Source organism: Callithrix jacchus, chromosome 11 (genome assembly GCF_049354715.1).
Source record: "Callithrix jacchus isolate 240 chromosome 11, calJac240_pri, whole genome shotgun sequence".
Classification (NCBI taxonomy): domain Eukaryota; kingdom Metazoa; phylum Chordata; class Mammalia; order Primates; family Cebidae; genus Callithrix; species Callithrix jacchus.
Window position 1 is genome coordinate 17,475,978 of NC_133512.1, and position 23,837 is coordinate 17,499,814.

Consider the following 23,837-nt stretch of genomic DNA (forward strand, 5'->3'; position numbering starts at 1 on the left):
AACTAAACTAAGAAGATGCTAACTAACAATAAAATATATAAAATTAGAAGCAAAATAGAAATATTTTAATAAAACAAAGCTGACAGAATACACTGCCAGCAGACCTGAAGGAATTTCTTTAGCCAGAAGGAAATAAAGTATATGGAAATTCAAGTTTACACAATGAAATAAATTGAGGTGAACAGAAATGGCAAACATATGGGTAAATATAAAATATTATTTTCATCTTGCAGTTCTTTAAAATGTCACTGTTAAAAGCACAGTGATAGTAATGCATTTCAGGCTAATAGCACATAAAAAGGTGAATTGTGTGACAGTAGTGTAAGAAACAGCAAAGAAAATGAGCATATGCTGTTCTAACTTTTTTACGTTATTTTTGAAATGGTATAATATTATCATGTAAACCCTGGAGTTAAAGATGCATGTTGTAAAATATCTATGCTGTAAATCCCAGAGAGACAGCAACAGCAGCAAAGAAAAACATTTTAAAGATATATATAGAAGCTAAAAGGAGGAGATAAAATTAAATTTTAAAATTAAAAAAATTATTAACTAATTCAAAAGAAAGTAACGCAAAAGGAAAATAAAGAAAACAAGTAGAAAACAAAAATAGATTTAAACCAAATTATGTCCATTGTTAAATAGAATTTAATAAAATGAACTTAAAAGTCACACATTGTTAGTTGGATGAAAAATTAAGACCCTACTATATGCTGACCACAAGAAAACACCATGTGAAATACAAATAGAAGTTTCAGGTAAGGTGTGAAAATATATATCACTCAAAAGCTAGTCAAATAACTGCAGAATTAGCTGCAATAATAGCCAACAAAGTGGATTTCAGAAGAAGAAATTTTACTAAGGACTCAGATATTTTATAATAAGAAAAGGACCAATTCATAAAATGTATATGCACCTAATAACAGAACTCAAAACACATGAAACAGAAACTCATAGAACTGAAAGGCAGATTTACAGTTAGTAGATATTTCAAAACTCTGTTCTCAGTACTTGGGTAGATGGAAAAAAAAGGGGATAGTCAACTAACCTGACCTAATTGATACAAACAACAATGGAACACAGAACATTCACTGAGATAAATTATATTCTGCAATATCAAACAAATCAAATGAAATCAAAAGAATAAAATGTGGCACATATACACTGCGGAATACTATGCAGCCATAAAAAAGGATGAGTTCATGTCCTTTGCAGGACATGGATAAATCTGGAAACCATCATTCTCAGCAAACTGACACAAGAACAGAAAACCAAATACCACATGTTCTCACTCATAAGTGGTTGTTGAACAATGAGAACACCTGGACACAGGGAGGGGAACGTCACACACTATGGTCTGTTGTTGGGTAGGGAGCTAGGGGAGGGATAGCAGGGTGTGGGGAGATTGGGGAAGGATAACATTAGGAGAAATACCTAATGTAGGTGACAGGAGGATGGAGGCAGCAAACCACCATGGCATGTATATACCTATGTAGCAATCCTGCATGCTCTGCACATGTACCCCAGAACTTAAAGTAAAATTAAAAAAAAATTTTTTTAAACAGAAAAAAGAAAAAATAGAAAGGTATTCTCTGATTTCAACTAAATTAAACTAGAACTCAATAATAAAAGATGCCTGGTAAAAAATAAAAACATATGCACGTTTAGAATATAGTAATATACAAATAGTTAATACTTCATTATAAAGTTAGGTTTATTTCAGGTATGTACGATTTGCTTAACTTTAGAAAACTGATAAATGTAATTCATTGTATTAACTGATTAAAGTACAAGTCGTATACTCATCTCCAGATATAAAAAAAATTTCGACAATAAGGATTGACATTATCCTTAAATTAATAAAGGTGTCTGTGAAAAGGTAAATCAAACTTAATATTTTAACAGTGAAATGTTGAAAGCATTCCCTCTGTAATCAGTCTCACGTCTTTCACCTCCTCTCCACAATATTGCACTGAAGTTTTTAGCCAGCTCAATCAAGCAAACATACATATCAAAGGGGACTAAACAACACTATTATTCTTGATATGTATGTAAAAATTCAAACAAATACACAGTTAAATGACTTTTCATTTTATTTATTTTATTTTTAATACAGAGTCTTGCTTCCTCAGCCAGGCTGGAGTGTAGTGGCATGATCACAGCTCACTGCAGCCTCAACCTCCAAAGCTCAAGCTATCACTCTGCCTCAGCCCCCCAAGTAGCTGGGACTATAGGCATGCACCACCATGCCTGGCTAATTTGTATATTTTTTGTAGAGACAGGGTCTCCTGCTGTTGCCCAAGCTGGTCTAGGACTCCTGAGCTCAAGCAATCTGCCGCTGCACCCAGCTTATACAGTTAAATTACTACAGTAAAAAGAAACTGAACACGGTTTTTAGAAATAAACATCATTGTAAATTCATTTATAGTATTCTAAATATCAGTAAGAAGCAGAAAGTTTTAAAACATTTAAGCTATCACTTAAAATTGTATCAAAAACTATTCGCTATTGAGTAAAAAGTCTACAAAACTATATTCAAGAGTCCTATGGCAAAAGTACTAAATGTATTGAGAGAAAATCTAAATCAATACCTTAACTGTATTTTTGTGGGATTTTGAAAAGTTATTTAAAAAAAATAGGTACATAAAAGCAAAGAATCTGAAATAACCAAGACTATTCTTAAGAAGAGGGGGAAAATTCAATATCCTTTTTATAGCCAGTTGCTGATCTCATATGGGTCACAATGTTTTAATGGAAAAACTTCCGTTTTTATGGAAAAAAAATGCTCACTCTGTAGGACATAACCTGAGTGTTGAAGCAATTCTCCTCTTGCCTGAGAGAACAAAAACTTCTCAAAGCTTTTCCTGGCCCACAGTCAAAAAAAACAATGAGAAGCTTTCTCTGGCTTGCAGAATACTACAGATGCTGGGTCTCACATTTTCCCCTAATGGGCTCTCCATTGGATTAGCTTACTAGAAACTCAGTATCAGAGACTTTACCTTGAGAAAACAGCCATGAGCTGGCTTTTCTGCAAATGAAAACAACTTTACAACAGCTTTCAGTTTTAAGACTTCCAAATTATGCTAAACTTTTCACCCTGTTCATTCCTGAAAATAACATTCAGGCATGAGGAGTACTTACCCAAAACATGGGGGAACATAGAGATCAATCACATATTATAGCGTACAATTAGACTCAGTCGCTAAGGCGTATCTTAATTGCTTAAAAGCAGTAGCAGCAGCAGCCAGATTGGTTGTTTCATCTGAGCCACTTTTAGGACATGAGCTTTATTTGCAAGTCTTGCACTCTGCAAAATATATGTATTGAATTCCAGTCAAACGTTGCATTTGTCAGCAAGTAGACTAAGATCTTACGGAATTCTTTTCCTGTCTTTTCTAACCTCTTTCTAAAATGCTGCAACTTACTTAACCCTGCTACTCTGCTTCCTCTGCCTCATTCAGGTGAAGACCACAGTTGTGAGTGTAGTGTCAGAAATAGTGGCTCCTCATGTCCAAATGTGAGATAATCCTTTTGATAGTCCTGAGTCAATACTTTTGGTTGATGGGTCTTATTATAAAACCCAGAAGGAAAATTCTACGCTGGGTTAACCTTACCACCTGAAATGAATTAATGGACAAGACAACTTTCCCAATTTAACTCAGTTTCTTCTGAGCGTGTACATATAGCTAAAGGCAAGTCAGCAAATATTTATACAGATAGTTATATGCTTTTGGAGTAATCCATGATTTTGATATGTTACAAAGACAAAGAGGGTTTCTTATTTCTAGTGGGACCCCCCCCATCAAAAACAGTCTCCAAGAAAATGCACTTCTTTTTGTTATCCTCTTGTCAAAAACTGCCATTATTAAGATTGAAGGTCATAGCTGTAAAACTAAACTTAAATGTCAAAGGAATTCCCTGGTAGATTTCTGTGCTAAATCAGCTAGTGCTGAAACTGTTAGGATATACATTTGAATAAACTCTGTAAGATTCATCCAAGTCAAGTCCCCTATGGTTACCTATTTAACAAACAGTGAAATGCACCTGATTTGGAAAAACAAAGTTGGTATCTGAAAGGATGTAAATTCAGTGATCAATGTGAACTCAAAGAGTTCTCAGATGGGTGTCTAATATTTTCTTCACGTACTTCCTGAGTCCTTGAAGCTTCTACTGTTAAAAGATCTGCACTCCACAAAACACTTCACTCATCATGAAACAGACAGAATGATCCAAATTATGAACAAATACTGGTGTGGTAACTGTTATCAAATTGATAAAATGGTTTATAACCAATGTTTGGTTCATCAAACTCATAATCCTGTCCAAACAATAAAAACTTCAGGTGGTGTATTTTCACTATCGGACTTTATTCAATTGTCATTTTCAATGGGATATCAGTATATTTACATGTTATCTGGTTGGATAGAAGCTTTCCCATTTGGGAAAGCTGATCTTATGATGGTAGCTAAGAAGTTATTAAGAATAGATTTCCTTTATGGGGCATCCCTGAAGAAATCTCCAGCACAGAGGAACCTATTTCAGTGGACGATGGAGAAAGCAGTGGAATAAGCTTATGCACACAATGGCATCACAACTGTCCCTATTGCCCTTAGTCTTCTGGAAAGATCAAAAGACAAAAGGCATTTTACAGCTGAAATTGGCAAAGTTAACTGAATCAATTTGATTGCAGTGACCAAAGATATTACCTTGGCTTTAATGGTAATCAGATCTACCTCCAATGGAAAGCATCAATTGACGTCTTATGAAATAGTTCCTGGAAGACATGTGCGCTTAATAGTAGAACCTCATGTATCTTCCATTCTCCTAAACTCTGATATGACTAAATACTGCAAGCTTTAATGCATTATGTGTAAGTGTATTTTCACCAGTAGAGGAGGTCTTCCATAACCCACAGAGTGAGAACAACCAAACCTTTCCAAATCTAGAACCTGGAGATTGGGTTTTCTGAAAATGATATCAGAGACCTCATTGAAACCATGGTCCTCTCCCCACTGGAAGAGATCATACCAAGTTCTCCTTGCCACCCACACTGCAGTACAATATCAAAGGCTTAAACCTTGGGTTCACATCTTACAACTTAAAAGGTCCCCTCCAAATTCCTGGAAATGTATATCTGTTTGAGACTTGAAGGTAAACCTGGCCAGGGAAGCTTTCACCCAGAAGCAGATGGGATCCCAGACATTGACAGCTACCCTAAGGCCGTGGATCAAGACTTTTCTGCATCATGAAAACCAAAAACCTTATCGTTTTTCCTCTTTTTCCTTTTTCTGCCATCCTAATCCTTCTTTCTTTACAGGAAAATCCATGGACTGTAATTTGTGGATGGCTTTAGCAAAAGCTTATGCTCTTGCAAGAAATCAGAACAACTGTTAAATTTATAGCTAATGCCCCCAAATCAGCAAATGATTCCACTAATGCCACTGCCTGTCCATGTTACTAGTGACAGTCACGCTAAAACTTCAAGGGAGGAGCAGAAGCTGATATTCGAGACGTCACTGCCACTCGACTTTCTATTCTTGTTAAAAACAGTACTCTGACCTTTCCCATTAATAACAGAATGGCTATCAAATATTAAAAAAAAAAACTATTCAAGCGATGTCTACAAAAGGTATATTGAGCTTCCAGGCATTGCCTACTCAAACCTTGGGTATCACTTAGGTGGGTACAAATAATTGCTTGTGTGATGTCACTGGACTAAATCCAGTAAGGCCTCATTCCACTGCATGTGGTTATGCACCCTTCCAGCATGCGATAAAGGGACCACACACAGAAAATAAATTACTCACTGGACGTGGTGCAGGAGCTGTGTGGGTTTATGGGTGATAAAATGTAACTAGCGTCTGCTCACATGCCACCAGGTGGCCCTCTTTTCCAGCTCCTGGGGGCCTGCAGATTTATTTGGGTCTGAGGAGAATTTGTTTACTGTGTTCTGCTTCCTTTCTGGTTCATATGTTGCCAATTGGCCTAGCTCACTCCTGTCTTCCAAATAGCTTTCTCTGAAAATTTCCATAATAACTTCCATAATCAAAGGTCAAAGGAATCAAGAACCAAAATTACTACTAACCTTAAAATGGAATGAAGATAAGTTAGTTTCCATTGAGGAAAAGTTTCTAATGAAGTTCCTGGATGCTCATTCTTGGTGTAGATGGTGCCAGATGTATGGAACTTGAAGGTAATCCATAAATTGGGGAAAAAAATTGAAATTTGTAGCCAATTATATTTCCCAGGGTTCAAATAGGTAGAAGCCACTTTCCCGAAGGTGGATAAAAAATATCATGTTCAGAAAAAACACTTAATGGAACACCCTACAATTTTAGATCTCTTCTCGGCTTATGTTGGGACCTTGCATGTGGCTCTATGCAAAGCTTCTATCCAACCAGATAACATGTAAATATACTGATATCCCACTGAACGCCGCACTTATCTCTCCCCTGGTTTTACTACTACGGAAGGCTTAATTTAAAAGGCAGCCAACACTGCTGTTCCTGTAGACACTGCCACCAAATGCACCAGGGACATTTCTCATGGGAAAGAAACACATGATGTGTTTATGGGAGTAGCTAACAGCCGGGTTTAGGCATCCTGAATGGTAGATGGCAACCCTTTCTAGTCTAAGATTTTCTCATCTCTCTGTTTCATTTAATCATCTCCAGATTACTATGATTGATATTACCAGGCTAACTACTAAAATAGATACCTATTTAAATCAGACCATTTTACAACAAACTATGGTTCTTAATTGCCACTCCACCCCAAACACAGACTATGGACAGCAAGACTTAAATACTGCTGAACTGTCTTTATTGCCTGAAGTTCGAATTGTTTGTTCTGATGAGTTTGGTTCGTGGAGATTCCTATTGAATAGTGTACTTCAGTTTCTTTACATTATCCTCCTGATAGCCATTATAGTGGCCTCCCTCATGCGTTACAACGCTTAAGAATCTTAAATGCTCATATGTAGCCATCGTTGTACATCAAAAGATCTCCTTACAGTTAGAGTAACAAAATCATGAGGAAACATAATCATTCAAGTATTTTCATACTAAGAATTGCTAATTTTATACAGACATCAAATAATCCATTACGAAGGTGACAGAAAGGAGTGTCAGTGGCCAAGGTTTTGGTCAATCTCTCAAAAGTGAGTGACTGAGCAAAAGAGAAGAATTGTTAAATTAAATTAGATTTGGCCTGAAACTAGTCTACGTATGTAATTAACTGTAATCTAAATTATATGTGAACCAACAGCAACCTAACAACTTGTAAGTAAACTCTTACAACATGCAACTGTGTTGCAGCCAACCATAGCAGCCAAGTTTTCAGCCAATCACAGGCTACAAACCAGCAAAACATGTTAAACTCAGGCAAACACTGAACTGTAACCAAGTAGGCTATTTCTGTATGTCACTTCTGTTTTCTGGCTATAAATATTCCCTGCCCACATTTTGCAGTACTGCTTTCGTGCTGAGTGTTACCTTGTTCAAGAATCCTTTTTCCTGCTCGATTAAACTCTATCAAATTTAATTTGTCTAAGGTTCTTTTTACTTTTTTTTTGTTTGTTTTTTTGAGATGGAGTTTCACTCTGTCACCCAGGATGCAGTGCACTGGCTCAATCTTAGCTCACTGCAACCTCCACTTTCCAAGTTCAAGGGATTCTCCTGCCTCAGCCTCCCAAGTAGCTTGGAATACAGGCACTCGCCATCATGCCCAGCTAATTTTTGTATTTTCGTAGAGTCGGGGTTTCACCATGTTGACCAAGCTGGTCTTGAACTCCTGACCTCAGGTGATCCACCGCCTAGGCCTCCCAAAGTACTGGGGTTACAGGCATTAGCCACCACACCAGGGCTTTCTTTTTAATAGTAACGTATTCACAGGTTCCAGAGATTTGTACATGGATATATCTGGGGATTTAAATGTGAATATATTAAAATGATAAAAAAGATTTTTCAAGTAAAGAAATCAAGGAAATTTATTGCCAACAGATGTACACTAAAAGAAATCCTGCCTAATAAAATACTGCTTTTTTCTTTTAATTTATTTAAGGTCCATATGATTGTTTTAAATAAAAGCATAATATTGTCCTCTGAATATATGTATGACAACTGAAGGGTAAGAGATGAAAGCTTGTGATAAATTAACATAAGGTTGCAATGTTTGTACATGTTACGGGAAGTGGTACGTTAACTCTAAGTGAAGTGCAGAGCGTTAAAGATGCACATTATTTTCTCTAGAGCAGTCACTAAAGTGCAGTGTAAAGAAGTCAACAGCCAATTGGTGACTTAAATTGGAACTCTAAAAAAGCAAAAAGACAAATTTAAATCATTCCCAAAAAGGCAGAAAAAAAAGGAACAGAGAAATAGAAGTGTAGGGTTTTACAGAAGCCAGTAATAAAATGCTGCACTTAATCCAAATGTACTATAATTACATTAATGGTAATATACTAAACATTCCAATTACAACGTAGAGATTGTCAGAATAGATAATAAAGCAAGACACAGCTATATGCTACCTACAAGGGGTATACTTGGTATATAAAGATACAAATACATCGAAAGTTAGTCAATGTAAAATACATACAATGTAAATAAAATATAAATAGGCTGTAGTGACTATTTTGAGATCAGATTAAATAGATTTCGAGGTGTTATGAAACATAGAGTCATGCCTTAGTTATAAAATGGTTAATTTGTCAAGAAAACCTGACAATTATAAACGTATATGCATCTAGTACCAAGGTTCAAAATACATGAGGCAAAAATAACAGACCCAAAAAGGAGAAATACAGAATTTCACCGACCACCTTTGGAAGTTTTAACATCTTTGTGTACTTGATGAAGCAACTAGAAAAGCAGCTAGTAAATACATAGCTCTAAACAACACATCAGTCACCTTCAGGTAGTTGATATTTATAGAACATTACACCAAACAAACACTAAGTGTTCTTTTCAAATGCACATGATATGTTTACTACTATAGATAATATGTGGGTACATAAAACAAGCCTTAATACATTTAAAAGTATTGAATTCATCCCACATACGTTCTCTAGCCACCACAGAGTCAAATTAAAAATCAATAACCACAAGACATCAAGGAAAATATTAAATATTTTTAAATTAAACACACTTCTAAATAACCCACAGGTCAAAGAAGAAGTCACAGGATAAATTAGAAAATATTTAAACTGAGTGCAAAATAAAACATACCAGATTTTATGTAATGCAGTTAAAACTCTGCTAAGAAGAAAAATTAGCTTTACTTGCTTACTTTAGAAGATGAGAAAGATCTAAAATTAATGATAATATTTCAATATTAAGAAACTGGCAGCTGGGCGCGGTGGCTCACGCCTGTAGTCCCAGCACTTTGGGAGGCCGAGGCAGGTGGATCACTTGAGGTCAGGAGTCCAAGACCAGCCTGGCCAATATGGTGAAACCCCATCTCTACTAAAAAATACAAAAATTAGCCAGACATGATGGCGGGCACCTGTAATACCAGCTACACAGGAGGACGAGGCCCAAGAATCACTTGAGCCCAGGAGGTGAAGATTGCAGTGAGCCGAGATCACACCACAGCACTCCAATCTGGGTGACAAGGTGATACTTGGTCTCAAAAAAAGAAAGAAAGAAAGAAAGAAACTAGAAAAATGATTAAACTAAACCAAAAATAAGAAGGAAGAAACTAAAAAATGATAATAATAGAAATGGTGAAATGGGGGATTAGATTCACAAAAGAAAAAATTTGAAAAGCCAAAGTTATTTTCTACTTAAGTGTCCATAGACAGATGAATGGATACAGAAAATAAGATGTGTGTGTGTGTGTGTGTGTGTGTGTGTGTGTCTAGACATGTGTATATATATGAATATTATTCAGTGATAAAAAGAAAAAGAGCCTGCCATTTACAACAATGGATGAACCTGGAGGACATTGTAAGTGAAATAAACTAGACATAGAAACAGAAATACTGCATGATTTTACTTATATGTAGAATCTTTAAAAAGTCAAGCTTATAGAAGCAAAGGGTAGAACAGTGGTTTCCAGGAGCTGGGGGATGGAGTAAATGAGAGATGTTGGTCAAACCTTAAAACTTTCAGTTTTAAGATGAATTAATTCCGGAGATACAGTATGAGGACTATAGTTAATAATACCATATTTTTTACTTGAAATGTGACAAGAGAACAGATTTGTGATATCTTCACCACAAATATGCATACACGCACACAAATGATAACAATGGATGGTGACAGATGTGTTAATTAACTTGACTGTGGTAATCATTATACAACGTATATGTGTATCAAATCATCACGTTGTACACCTTGAATATATACATTTATTTTTCAGTTAAATATTTTTAAAAGCCCAAAGGTTTTCCTTTGAAAGGATTAACAAAAGTGATAGACCTATTGTTAGTCTAATCAAGAAAAAGAGAATACATATTACCAATGTAAGAAATAAGGATTATTACTACGGATACTAAAAGAAAGATAAGGGAATATTACAAACTTATGTGTGCCAATTAATTTAGCACTTAGATGAAATGAACAGATCTTTAAAAATACAAGTTAACAAAATTAATACTAGAAAAAATATAATACGCAAATGATTATATATATGTATATATATATATAATAAGTTTTATTTTTTTAATCAAAAGATTTACCACAATGAAAACTTCAGGCCTAGATACTTTAACTGATAAATGTTATCAGACATTCTAGAAAACAACCACCAATCTCACATAGGTTATTTCAGGAAAGAAAAGAGGGAGCACTTCTCAAACAACTTTAGGAGTCTAACTTTACCTCATATAACAAAATCAGACAAAGATATTACAAAAAAGAGAAAATCATAGATTAATATTCCTCATATACACAAACAGAAACATCTTTACAAAGCAAATAAAAAACAATAATTTATGGAAAAGATGGCTCATAATCGAGTGAAGTTTATCTCAGGAAGGCAAATATTCGCTTACCATTAAAAATTAATCAATGTGATTTAACATACTAATGGAGTAAAGGAGAAAATTATTTAATTATTTAATTAGATATGGCCTTAAGTTTTTAAAAAATATATAATAAACAGGATTAAACACAGACTAGAAAAAAGTGAAAAAGGAAGTCATAAACAGAAAAGTTAATTCTTCACAGGAGTAGAAAAAAATGCCAAATTTGTATGAAAGCACAAGAGACCCAGAACAGCCAAAGCAATACTGTGCAAAATGAGAAAGCTAGAGACATCACACTTCCTGACTTCGAAATATACCACAAAACTATAGTAACCAAATCAGCATTGTACTAGCATAAAACCAGACACAGAGACCAATGGAACCGATTAGGGAACCCAGATATAAATCCACACAATTACAACCAACTCATCCTCAACAAAAGGTGCAGGAATATACAATGGGAAAAGGACAGTCTTTTCAATAAATAGTGCTGGGGAAACTGTACAGCCATCAGCACAAGAATGAAACTAAACCCCTACCTCTCACCATATACAAAAATCAAATGAAAATGAAAGATTTAAGTTTAAGATCTGAAACTCTGAAACTATTAGAAAAAAAGCACTGAGGAAATGAACTAGGACATTGGTCTGATCAAATATATTTTGTGTAAGACCTCAAAAGCACAGTCGACAAAAGTAAAAATAGAAAAAAATTGGACTACATTAAACTAAAAAGCTCTGTACAGCAAAGGAAACAAAAGAGTGAAGAGACTACTCACAGAATGGGAGAAAGTATTTGCAAATTACCCATCTGACAAAGGATTAATAACCAGAATGTAGATAAGGAGCTCAAACAACTCTCTCTCTCTCTCTCTTTATCTATATCTATATTTATATTTATATAGATATAGATATATAAAAACACACACATATATGTGTATATATATATACACATATATATACACATATATACATATATATATACATATATATACACATATATATGTGAAAAAATGTCCAACATCACTAATCAGAGAAATGCACATTAAAACCACAATGAGCTATCATCTCACACCAGTTAAAATGTCTTTTATTAAAAAGTCAGGGAATAACAAGTGTCAGTGAGGATGTGGAGAAAGGGAAACCTTCATTCACTGTTGGTAGAAATGTAAATCAGTACACCACTAGGGAAAACAGTATGGAGGTTCCTCAAAATCCTAAAACTAGAAGTGCTATATGATTCAGTGATTCCACTACTGAGTATATATCCAAAAGAATGGAAAGCAATATATCAAAAAGATATCTACATTCCCATGTTTATTGCAGCCCTATTTGCATTAGGCCAAATGTGGAATAAACCTAAGAGTCCATCAGTGGATGAATGGGTAGAGAAAATGGATTATATAGATACAATGGAATATTATTCAGCCATAAAAGAGAATAAAATCCTGTCATTTGTACCAACATGGATGGAACTGGAGGTCATTATGTTAAATAAAGTAAGCCAACTACATAAGACAAATATTGCTTGTTCCCACTGATACGTGAAAGCTAAAATGGTGGATTTTATGAAGATAAAGAGTAAATTGGTGGTTACCAGAGGCCAAGAAAGGGAGTGTGGAGGGGGACAAAGAAAGGTTCATTAATGGGTAAAAATATACAGTTAGATTCAATAAATAAGACCGTGTTTGATGTCTCAGTGGGCTGACTATAGTTAACAATAATCTGTTGCACATTTTCAAATAACTAGAGGAGAATAATTCATATGTTTCTAGCATAAAGAAAAGATAAATATTTAAGGTAATGGATATTCCAATTACTCTAGACTTGATTTTTACAAATTATATGAATGTATCAAATTATCACACGTACCCCCAAATTTGCATATCTATTATGTGTTAATACAAATACATTATAAAAATATGAAAGCTGATAGTAGTAGAATGGAAGGTACATATGGAAGTTAGAGATGAAGAAAAGCAAAAATTAAGAGACGTGAAGGACAGAATGAAAAGTCCAATATTTGTCTGATAGTAATTCTAAAAGAAGAGAATAATCATAATTCATTGACAATAAATAAAGATGGAGAACTATTTGATGAAAGTCATGAATTCTTAGACTGAAGAAGTATAACAAGTCCTAAGCCAGATGAACAAAAATATATTCTCTCCTAAACAAATTATGTTGAATCTGTAAAAAAAGAAAAGACAAAGATAATATCCTAAATATAAGCAGAAGGGAGAAAAACAGAATACCTGCAAACAATTATACTCTGTATTTTAAAAACAACACATCCTCAAAGTCGCTGAGATAAATTTGTTTCTAGAAAATTGTAACTAGAAGTGAACTAGAATTCTAAACCGGTTAGAACATTTTTCAAAACTGAGGGTGAATTAAAAATAGAACTAGAAAAAGTTTACATTTGTAAAGCAATTAATAAAAATTGAACTTCAGCAAAAAGAAAATGGAACCAAGCCCCTGAGGGAGAAAAAACAAGTACAATGAAAAAGCAAAAGGAGGCAAAGAATTGGTAAAATATCACTGAAAATTAAAATAAATAGTAACCATTAAAGATAATAATGATTATAACAATAATTAGTTAATTAATTTTGATAAAATCAGTGGAAGATAGAGGAAAATATCTCATAACTAATCTCCTTATGTCCTATTAGAAGACAGGACAATACGTTTTTAAAATGTTTTAATTACATTTTGCTAAAATAGAGTATTTGCTGATGTTTCTAATTCAAGAGCTTTCTCTTAAATTCTTACTTTCCATTAACTTTGATATACATTTTGTGAATTTTAATTTAATGAGTATGACAATAAAACAATGTAAATTCCTTAAGCAGAAGAGGAAAAGTAGGGAAGTGTTAAATCTGGTTAATCTAAGAGAGGCTTGAAATAAGAAACAGGAAGAAAGAGGAACCCAAAAGAAAACATGATGACTAGAAAACAACAGCAATTTCTATTTATACTTGATCTCTTTAAACTTATTTTTCATGCCTTCTAGGTTGAAGGTGAACCACTTGTTCAACCAAACCAGAAATGTAATGCAAAGGACTCATTTTACAAGTCCTCTACACAAAAGTAAGCATTTTTCCCAATGGAATTTTGATTTTGGAATACATTTCTTTTTCCTTCATGACACATCCTCTTTATGTCTACAATAATGGATCTTATGAGTGACCCAGAGAACATCAAACACAGACATTTACTTACACTGATAGGTAAATAAACATTCAAGGAAGAGTCTTTTTTTTTTTTTCTTATTTTTTTATTGCATTTTAGGTTTGGGGGTACATGTGCAGAGCATGCAATACAGTTGCATAGGTACACACATGGCAGTGTGTTCTGTTTGCTTTCACCCCTTCACCCACATTTGGTGTTTCTCCCCAGGCTATCCCTCCCCACTTCCCCCTCCCACTGGCCCTCCCCTTTTCCCCCCCAATAGACCCCAGTGTTTAGTACTCCCCTCTCTGTGTCCATGTGTGGCACACTTACGCTTGATGGAAGAATAAAACCAAACAGAAAGTAAATGGTCGTAGAGGGGCGGGGGGATAAGAGTACAGCATCCTAGAAAGCCAAGACAGAGACAGCTTAAAGGGGGAGAATTCATTAAGTCAGCCAATAAATACATTGAGTACCTACTATGAATCTACATCTTAGACTATGAGCTACATCAGTGAGTAGGCAAAGATCTCTGCTCTCAGGGGCTCTCAGTATAAACGTGTAAATTGGTCTGTTCTCATGCTGCTAATAAAGACATACCTGAGACTGGGCAGTTTATAAAGGAAAGAGGTTTAACTGACACAGTTCCACATGGCTGGGAAGGCCTCACAATCATGGCAGAAGGCAAGGAAGAGCAAAATCACATTTTACATGGTGGCAGGAAGAGAGCCTGTGCAGAGGAACTCCCATTTATGAAACCATTAGATCTTGTGAGACTTATTCACTACCATGAGAATGACATGGGGGAAACTGTCCCCATGATTCAATTATCTCCACCTGGCCCCACCCTAGATAGGTGAGGATTATTACGATTCAAGGTGAGATTTGGGTAGAGACACAGCCAAACCATATCAAAAGGGAAACAGTAATAAACAAGCACACTAAGAAAGTAAATAGACTATATCTTAGAAAGTGACAGATAAGTCTACGAAAAAAAAAAAGAGAAGGTAGAACAGGACGGCAAAATCAGGAGTCCCACATGTACAGGGTAGCAAGCATCAGTAATAAGCAGGAGGTGTGGGAGACCTTTCCAGGTGCTGAAGGGTGTGCAGAAATTTGAAAGACTTGAGAGAGCAGCCATGCAGAGACTTGGAGTGACTCTATTCACAGAAGAGGGAATATAGAGCAAAAGCCACAGGTCAGAAGTATGCTTACGATGTTAAGGAAGAACAAAAGGCTAGGGGGCCTGGAGTAGGGTAACAGTAGGATAACAGGTGGGAGTAGCAAAAGAATAGGTCAGAGGAGTGCTAGGAACCAGATCCTATGGGACACTCTAAGCAATTGTAATTACCAGAACTGTCACTATGAGTAGTGTGATGCTTTATCAGAAAAGTGGAAAGATCAGACGTACATATCAAGGTAATAATCATGGTGGCTGCTGTGGCAAAGTAGACTTTTGCAGGGGAGGGAGGATGGAACACCAGTTAGGGGGTTATTGTTGTCATCTAGGACAGAGATAATGGTGGCTTGCAGGAGAGCGCTGGCAGAAAAATTTCTAAACAATGGTTGAGTTGTGGATTTATTTAGAATGTAAAGCCAACACAATTTTCTGATTGTGATGAATGTGGAAAAAGAGAGGAATCAAAAATGAGTCTAAGGCTTTGGTCTATGCAGCTGAATGTACTGAGGCTGCCATTTCTTAACAAGGTGAAGGCAGTGGAAAAGTCAGTTTCAATATATTGAATATAAAGATGTTCATTAGACATCCAAGTGGATATGTCAAGTAGGCAGTGTGATGTATGAATTTGAAGTTTGAGACAGAGGTCTGGGCTAGAGAAATAAACCTGGGTGTTGTGGCTTATAGAAAGGTATGTAAAGCCACGGCACTGAATGAGAACACTAAAAGAGAAGTGTAGTCAGAGAGGCAAAGGGCACTGAGTCCTGGCATCTCCTTAAAAAAAAAAAAAAAAAAAGAGTAGAAACCAGCAATCAAGACGGAGAAGGAACAGCCAGTAAGGTATGAGGAGGATGAAGAGAGTCTAGGAAGACAGATTTAGGATGTGTTCAGGAAAGAGTAATGAACGCCTATTCATACCATGCTAGGTCAAGTAGGATGAGGCCCAAGAATGGGTGATGGGACTGACTAGTGGATTCAGAATTCAGCAGAGTGATAGACTGAAGGCCAAAACACATGGAATGACACAGAGAAATGGATGAAGAGGGAAAGAGAGGCAGCAAACACTATAGAGAAATAACATTACCTGTTGACCTCAAAGTGCTTCATGTCTGCCCACTCTTCTTACTTTGCATGCTTTGAACACTTTAGACAGGCTTCACATTTCAACTTCATTTTTTTTTCATTCAAATTGTAAGTACACCCATGACCAAATACAGTATCACAAAACACATGTATGAATGTCTACTATCCCAGGGGTGTTATGAAAACATTTAAAAACATGATATGAAGTCGCGTTTAAAAGTATTAGAACAATATGAAGCAAACGCCTTGTTCATCAGCCATCTTGAAATCCAACTCTAAGGCTCAAAACGTATCTGCTTGCCAAATACGGGACTTTGGCATCCTCCATTCTTTTTCATCTCAATTGCTGAATGGTCCATAAATTCTTCTCTGACTTTTGAGTTTATTTCCCATTGTATTCTTGTCTTGATTTTTATTTTTAAAATCCTAGTGATCATCTCAGAAACAGTTAATATTTTGATTAAGGTCATGATATTTCACTCAAAATGGAAACATTTTATTATAAAATATCAAATCACAGTATTAAGTAGTTTCCCCTTAAAAATGTGAAAGTGTCCTTATGAAAAAAGTTTATTCCTCATGGAAAATTGCATAAAATATTTATGAAATATATCAGAGGCTCAAACAGTGAGGTATCTTTCAAGTTTTCATTGTACTCAGATTAACTTCTTATATACAATACTAGTCAGATATGTCAGAAAATATTTATGACTTTGCTATGATTTGAAATATCTTATTATATTAAGTAGTTTTTTGACACTAATTTTAAGATGTTTAAGTTCAAAATGTATTCTCACACAACAAAAATACTATGGACTCATCACTGATCTATTTAACTTTTTCAATATTATATTCTTTAATTTTCACAGCATTCCTATGTGGCACAGACAATTTTTGTATCGATCCTTGTTCATTCTTGTATCACAAGCACCTAGCACAAAACTTGAAATATTGTCATCTCTGAACAAATATGTGTTGAGGGTCACTGGTAATTCTTTTAAAAATGACTTTCACAGACACTGGGATTTTTTGGAGGGATATGCCTTGCCCATAGAATGGAAAGGTCAACTTGAGCACTAAGTGTGGATAGGGCAGGAGAAGGTCTGGGGATTCATCTATCTTGTCAGAATATAGGCTTTAGAATGAGAGTTGTATGTTTTTCACACAAGATCAAATTGGAATTGATTTCACTGTGTCTGTCATATATGTCTGTGAAAAAGAACGACTTTCAAAACTCCAAAGATTCCCATATTTGTGTGTACGTGTTTGTGTTTGTATGTGTGCATGTGTGTATACAAAAATTGCATTTCATAGGATGGCTGAAACCCTTCAACCATGCTAAAAAACTTGTACAATTTGGCTGTATTAGTGTGGAATAGTGGGAATGTTGCTGACTCTTAGGAGGCAGATGATCTGGACTTGAGTCCTGACTTTGACCATCAATAACTGATCTTAAGCAAGGAAAATCAATTTTCTAAGCTAGAGTTTATTTGTAAATTAATGGTATTCTCTGAAGGTCAAGTGAACATTTTTTGTAAACTGTAAGATGTGTGTACATTTTCTGCTTCTGTGGGACAGACTGCAGAATTTGTTATCTGGCAATCCTGTAGGTCAGAAATCTAGGCATGTCCCAACTGGGTTTACTATTTAGGGTTTCCTAAAGCTGGAATCAAGGTGTCAGCTGAGACTGAGTTCTCATCTTCCAAGATTATTCAGGTTGTTGACAGAATTCCATTCATTGTGGCTTTAGGACTAATATTTGCTTTTTCAAGGGCAAAGAACATGTGTTGCTGTTTTGTATCTCTTTTTAGAGCTTGCTTGCTTAAGTTAGTCCTAGTCAGGGTAATTCCACCTTTTGATTAACACAAATTCAACTGATTGGGGACCTTACCTACATGTGCCAATCTCTTAGGGCATATAAAATCACATAACACAGGCGTGCTACCTCATCATACTCACTTGCTCTGCCCACTGTCCAGGGGAGGTGATTATCTATTATATGAACACCAACGGGCAGGGATCTTTGGGGTCATCTTTAAATTATTCTTATTATACCATAATATTATTGTGAACATTACTAATTGAATAAGTTTTTCATAAGATGTTCCTATTTAATAACTTCATAGAGCTTATGAAGGTGTTCCTTGGGATAAGATGCTACCACGAAAACTTGATCCAGAAGAAACAACTTTGGAAAAAGCTGCTGACCCCATCTCACAATGTTTTACTCTGAAAAGATACGAAAGGGTGCCAGCAATAACTCAGGTCAGCACACTTCTCTGAGCAATAATATGTATACACACACACACACACACACACACGGAGTTGAAATTTCCATAATCATACACAAGTTATCGATGACTGCAAATCCTCTGATATTTTCAATATTTAAAACTTTTATTATTTAAAGACTACCTCTTTCTCAAACGTCATTTGCAATGACTGTGTTTATTTTTGAAATTGCAAGATAATGAGTAAATAATGAAGAAGACAAATAATTTTACCGATAAGCTGTGCTGAGGATGGTTCTTGGCGTAGGATAGAGAACTTAGCTCTGTACTTTTCACGGCAAAAAGAGAAGATCCACAGATTGCTATCTGATGTTATCTCTTATTATGAGACAAAACAAAGCATACCAACTTGCCAGTAGTGACACCCATTCTTTTCATTTCTGAGTGTCAAGAAGAAGTTATCACAGGAATTATCACATCTATACCACAGCCAGAGAACTTTTCCTAATACTTGAATCTGTTTCTGTTACTCCACTGATTAAACACATCATTTTTGATTAAAAAATAATAATCATACTCCTTGACATGACACAGACCCAATTCTCTATTATTTGCCCATGGCTCCCTCCTTAACCTCATCCCTTGCCCGTTCTCTTCTTCTTACTGTTCCACGTTATTGCCCAAACATCACCCCACACTGTACTCTGTCCTATCTCTGCTGAGCTTCTCTCAAGTCCTCAAGTCTGCGATGCTCTTTTCCACATTGTGTGCTTTGCAGAGTGTTCCATTGCCTTCATCACTCTCCCTATTTACGCCAGGTGAATCTCAAGAATTCTTCAGGTCTCATCATAGCCCTCACTTTTGACCTTCCAACACTGGATTAGATGTCTCAGCTCTGTGCTTGCAAAGTACTTTCTACTTTCATTGATTCCCTTATCCTTTTTTGCCACTTTTTCCAACGTAGGAGTCTGGTTAAGCCCTTGGGCTGTTTCTCATAATGAAGTTTTTGAGTACATAAAATCCATAGGATTAAAAAGAAAATTGATTATATTGAAATACAGATATTAAGAGATGTATATCTTAATATCTGTATTAAGAGGTCCATTGATGATAGGTTAAGAAGCCCATATTTTCTTGTAAAATTTATTCCTCTTTTACAGAGAAAAATGATAATAAAAGAGGGAAAACATGACTTTAATATTAAGACTCAAACCTGAGATTTTCACATAGAAAAAGTGAATTAAAAGAAAAATATGTCCAGGCTTGGTGGCTCACGCCTGTAAATCCCACACTTTGGGAGGCCAAAGCAGGTGGATCACGAGGTCAGGAGATCAAGACCATCATGGCCAACATGATAAAACCCTGTTTCTACTAAAAATACAAAACAAAAAAAATAGTTGGGCATGGTGGCATGTGCCTGTGGTCCCAGCTACTGGGGATGCCAAAGTAGGAGAATTGCTTGAACCCAAGAGATGGAGGTTGCAGTGAGTTGAGATGGCGCCACTGCACTCCAACCTGGTGACAGAGTGAGACTCCATCTAAAAATACATATGTATATATATTTCAAAAAATATATATATAATATATATAATTCTACCTTTTTATATATTTTTGAAATATATATACACGTATTTTTGAAATATATATATATATATATATATATATATACATGTATTTTCAAAATATAAAGCTCAGGATCTAGGCTGGTTTGGAAGTGGGAGACTGGCCTGGGTTTGCAGAGGGTAGGCTACAGTGGATCCGAGTCAGAACACTAGCTAAGGATGAAGACTAAAATCAGAACTTTAACTTGGGTTTCAATCTGAAACAGGTGGATAATGAGAGAGATTCCAGCTATGAGAAGACAAATTGAAATTGGAATTTCAATTTGAGCAGATCAAAGACCATGAGTGGCTCCAGACCAAATCCATGAAGTGCTAGGAAAGGTTGGAGAGTGCATTTTCTAGAGACCCTGGGACGTGGCTCTGATGTGGAATGTCAAGGGCATGGGAGCTTATCCACCAGAACTTATAAGGTGCTCACTAACTGTCATTGATTTTGATTATTATTTTTAGATGGTTGGTGACCTCTGGGACAGATTTCAAACAAGATCTTCCTTGGCACCAGTCAAACCAATTAATTTGTAAGTTTTATCTCCTAAAGTTCTCACACTGAATTTCTCACTACCATGTATTATAATTAAGGAGCCGATGCTGTAGCCCATGAGTTAGATGGGGTAGGTGAGGGACATGTTCTCTGACGAAGAGCATCCCAGGGACCCCCCCGACTCACATCCTTAGGGCTGGGAAGATGACCCGAATCCCAGGGCAGTTGCTTAGTGTGCCTGCTTCCTTTACTTCCTCTTCACCCTTCTTAACATTTAGAATATTGGAGGTACCACAACCATTTTGGAAACCTGAGTACAGTGGCTCGTGCCTGTAATCTGAACACTTTGGGAAGCCAAAGCGGTAGAACTACTTGAGCCAAAGGGGTAGAGATCACCACCCTGGGTGGTCTATAATTGAAATTGAGTTATAATTTCTCTTTTGTAGACATGGTAAGACATCGTCTCTACAAAAAAATAATAATAATAATTAGCCAAGTGGGATGGATGGTGGTACACCTGTAGTCCCAGCTACTTGGGAGGCTGAGGCAGGAGGATCCCTCGAGCCCAGGAGTTCCAGGCGGCACTGAGCCATAACTGCAGCACTGCATTTCAGCCTGAGTGACAGAGCAAGATCCTGCCTTAAAAAATAAATAAATATGCCAGGCCTGGTGGCTCACGACTGTAATTCCAGCACTTTGGGAGGCTGAGGCAGGCAGATCACCTGAGGTCAGTGCAAGACCAGCCTGGCCAACATGATGAAATCCCATCTCTACTAAAAATACAAAAATAAGCTGGGCATGGCAGTGGGCACTTATAATCCCAGCTACTCAGGAGGCTGAGACAGGAGAATCACTGGACCCAGAAGGCAGAGTTTGCAGTAAGCTGAGATTGTACCACTGTACTCCAGCCTGGGTGACAAGTGAGACTCCATCTCAAAATAAATAAATAAATAATTAATTAATTAAAATAAAATAACATAAAATAGGAAACACTTTACAAACAATTTGATATAAACAATTATAATGTCCCTAAAATCCATGGACTTTATATAAAATAGATCATAAATTATTTTCTATCAATTTTTGTATTATATGGTTACTTTGTGTTCTATTAATGTTAGAAACTATGGCTTTATTATTATTACTCCTTCACATGTAATTTTCATATAAAGTGTAAAAAAACTTGCTGTTTCTGCCTTTGAAAACATCACAGTATTGTCTGTTCATTTTTGTTCTTAACACAACCCACAACCCAGGTTATCATCTTTGTTTTTATTTTGTACTCATTTTTGAATAGTTTATATAAAAAATGTATAAACAAAAATATGATATAGTCTGTGTATCTGCTCCCCAACTTTAGAAATAATATATTACTTACATATTGAAAAATTTCTATGTAATTTTTCCTAAGGACCTCTATCTTCCTTGGCGAGCATGACTAGTATTCTGGATTTGATATTTCACATTTTCATGCATTCATGTAATTTTTAAAAACATACCACTATGGTTCCTAAAGATATTAACAAGATAAGATGATAGTATCAAATTTTTTTTTTTTGAGACGGAGTTTCGCTCTTGTTACCCAGGCTGGAGTGCAATGGCACGATCTCGGCTCACCGCAACCTCCGCCTCCTGTTGACCAGTATGGTCTCGATCTCTTGTCCTCGTGATCCACCCGCCACGGCCTCCCAAAGTGCTGGGATTACAGGCATGAGCCACCGCACCCGGCAAAAAATTTTTTTTAAAAAACAAAGAAGCAGAAGGAAAATTTGGGAGGTGTTGGATATGTCTATTACCTCAATTGTGGGGGTGGTATCATGGGCATTTGCATTATGTCCAAACTCATCAAATTGTACATGTTAAATATGTACACTTCTTTGCATATCAATTATACTGCAATAAAGCTGTTTTTAAAAGATTTAAAAAAACATATGTGTTATTGTTAACCAATATATGTAATTGTGTTCTTTGTTTATAAACCCAGTATAAGTGGTGTCATACATATATCTATGCAACTTTAGATTTTTGTTCAGTATGTCTTTGTCAGATTCATACCTGTTGACATCTGTGTCTCTAGGAGTTCTCTTCCGTTGCTGTAGAGTCTTCCATTAAATAGATGTACCAAAAATTGTTCATCCATTCTCATAATTATTTTCTGATTTTTGTTATAGTTGGTACAATGTCCACATACCTTCACACATCTAAGTGTAAAAATATTTCTGAGTTTTATATACTCGTATTTATGTCTAGAATTGTTGTGTCGTGTGGTGTGTACTTCTTTTCTCTTTAGATATTGCTATGTTCTTCTCCAAATGAGTTTTACCAATGGAATCTCCCATTAGAAGTGCTTGGGTTCCCATTACTGCACATCATAGCCAGTGTTTAGAATTTTCAGATTTAAAAAAATAATCCGGTCTTAGGAATATCAAATTGTACTCCATTATAATTTTAGTTTACATTTACCTGATTACTAACGATCATTTTTTGCAAGTTTATGACCTGTTTGAATTTTCACATCTGTAACTTGCCTGCTCATATATTTTGTTCCTTTGGCTGTTGGCTTGTCTTTTACTTATTGATTGTCACAACTTTTCTGTTTAATATTCCGAGTAAAAATCCTTTCTTGGTAATATGTATCAAAGTAGCCCCTTCGAGTCTGTGACTTTTCTATTTTAAGACTTTTCTTTCTATTTTTGCTTATCTGAAGTTTTGAATTTTAACGTAGGTAAATTCATCAATATTCTTCTTCAAGTCTTGTTATTTTTAATGAGCATTTCCCTGCCTTGAAATAATAAAGATATCCTCCTTTTATACTTTTTATAACTTTTTTTCTAAAATATTTACAGTTTTGCTTTTCACATTTATTATTTTTTAAGCATTTGATGTTTTCTTATGATAAGAGCCAGGGATTCATTTTCTCAGCATAAGTAAGCCATTATGCTAGTTCAGTTTAATGAGAGGTTCTTACTTAATCGCTTAATAAGTGATTTGTAGCCTGTTGGTTAAAGCCTGTGAATGCTGAATCACAGCATTTTGCAAAAATGAAGTGGAATAGGAAATATAAAAGTGAATCACATGGAATTTATCTTTTTTTTATTGTACTTTAG

The 23,837-nt window shown here is 35.6% G+C and overlaps 1 protein-coding gene across 2 annotated transcripts in view; it reads left to right on the forward strand.

Annotated features, from left to right (window-relative positions):
• SPMIP7 (sperm microtubule inner protein 7) overlaps positions 1-23,837 on the forward strand; it is a 61,126-nt gene that overhangs the window by 13,540 nt on the left and 23,749 nt on the right. Inside the window, exons 3-6 of one of the 2 annotated variants that reach the window (XM_078341998.1) lie at positions 13,979-14,055; positions 18,523-18,661; positions 20,700-20,767; positions 22,317-22,618. In XM_078341998.1, coding sequence (XP_078198124.1) covers positions 13,979-14,055; positions 18,523-18,661; positions 20,700-20,767; positions 22,317-22,593 — 561 coding nt within the window. In that variant the 3' untranslated portion in view covers positions 22,594-22,618. Of the gene's footprint in view, positions 1-13,978; positions 14,056-18,522; positions 18,662-20,699; positions 20,768-22,316; positions 22,619-23,837 lie in introns of those variants that run through there. The other variant, XM_035253373.3, reaches the window with a different exon arrangement.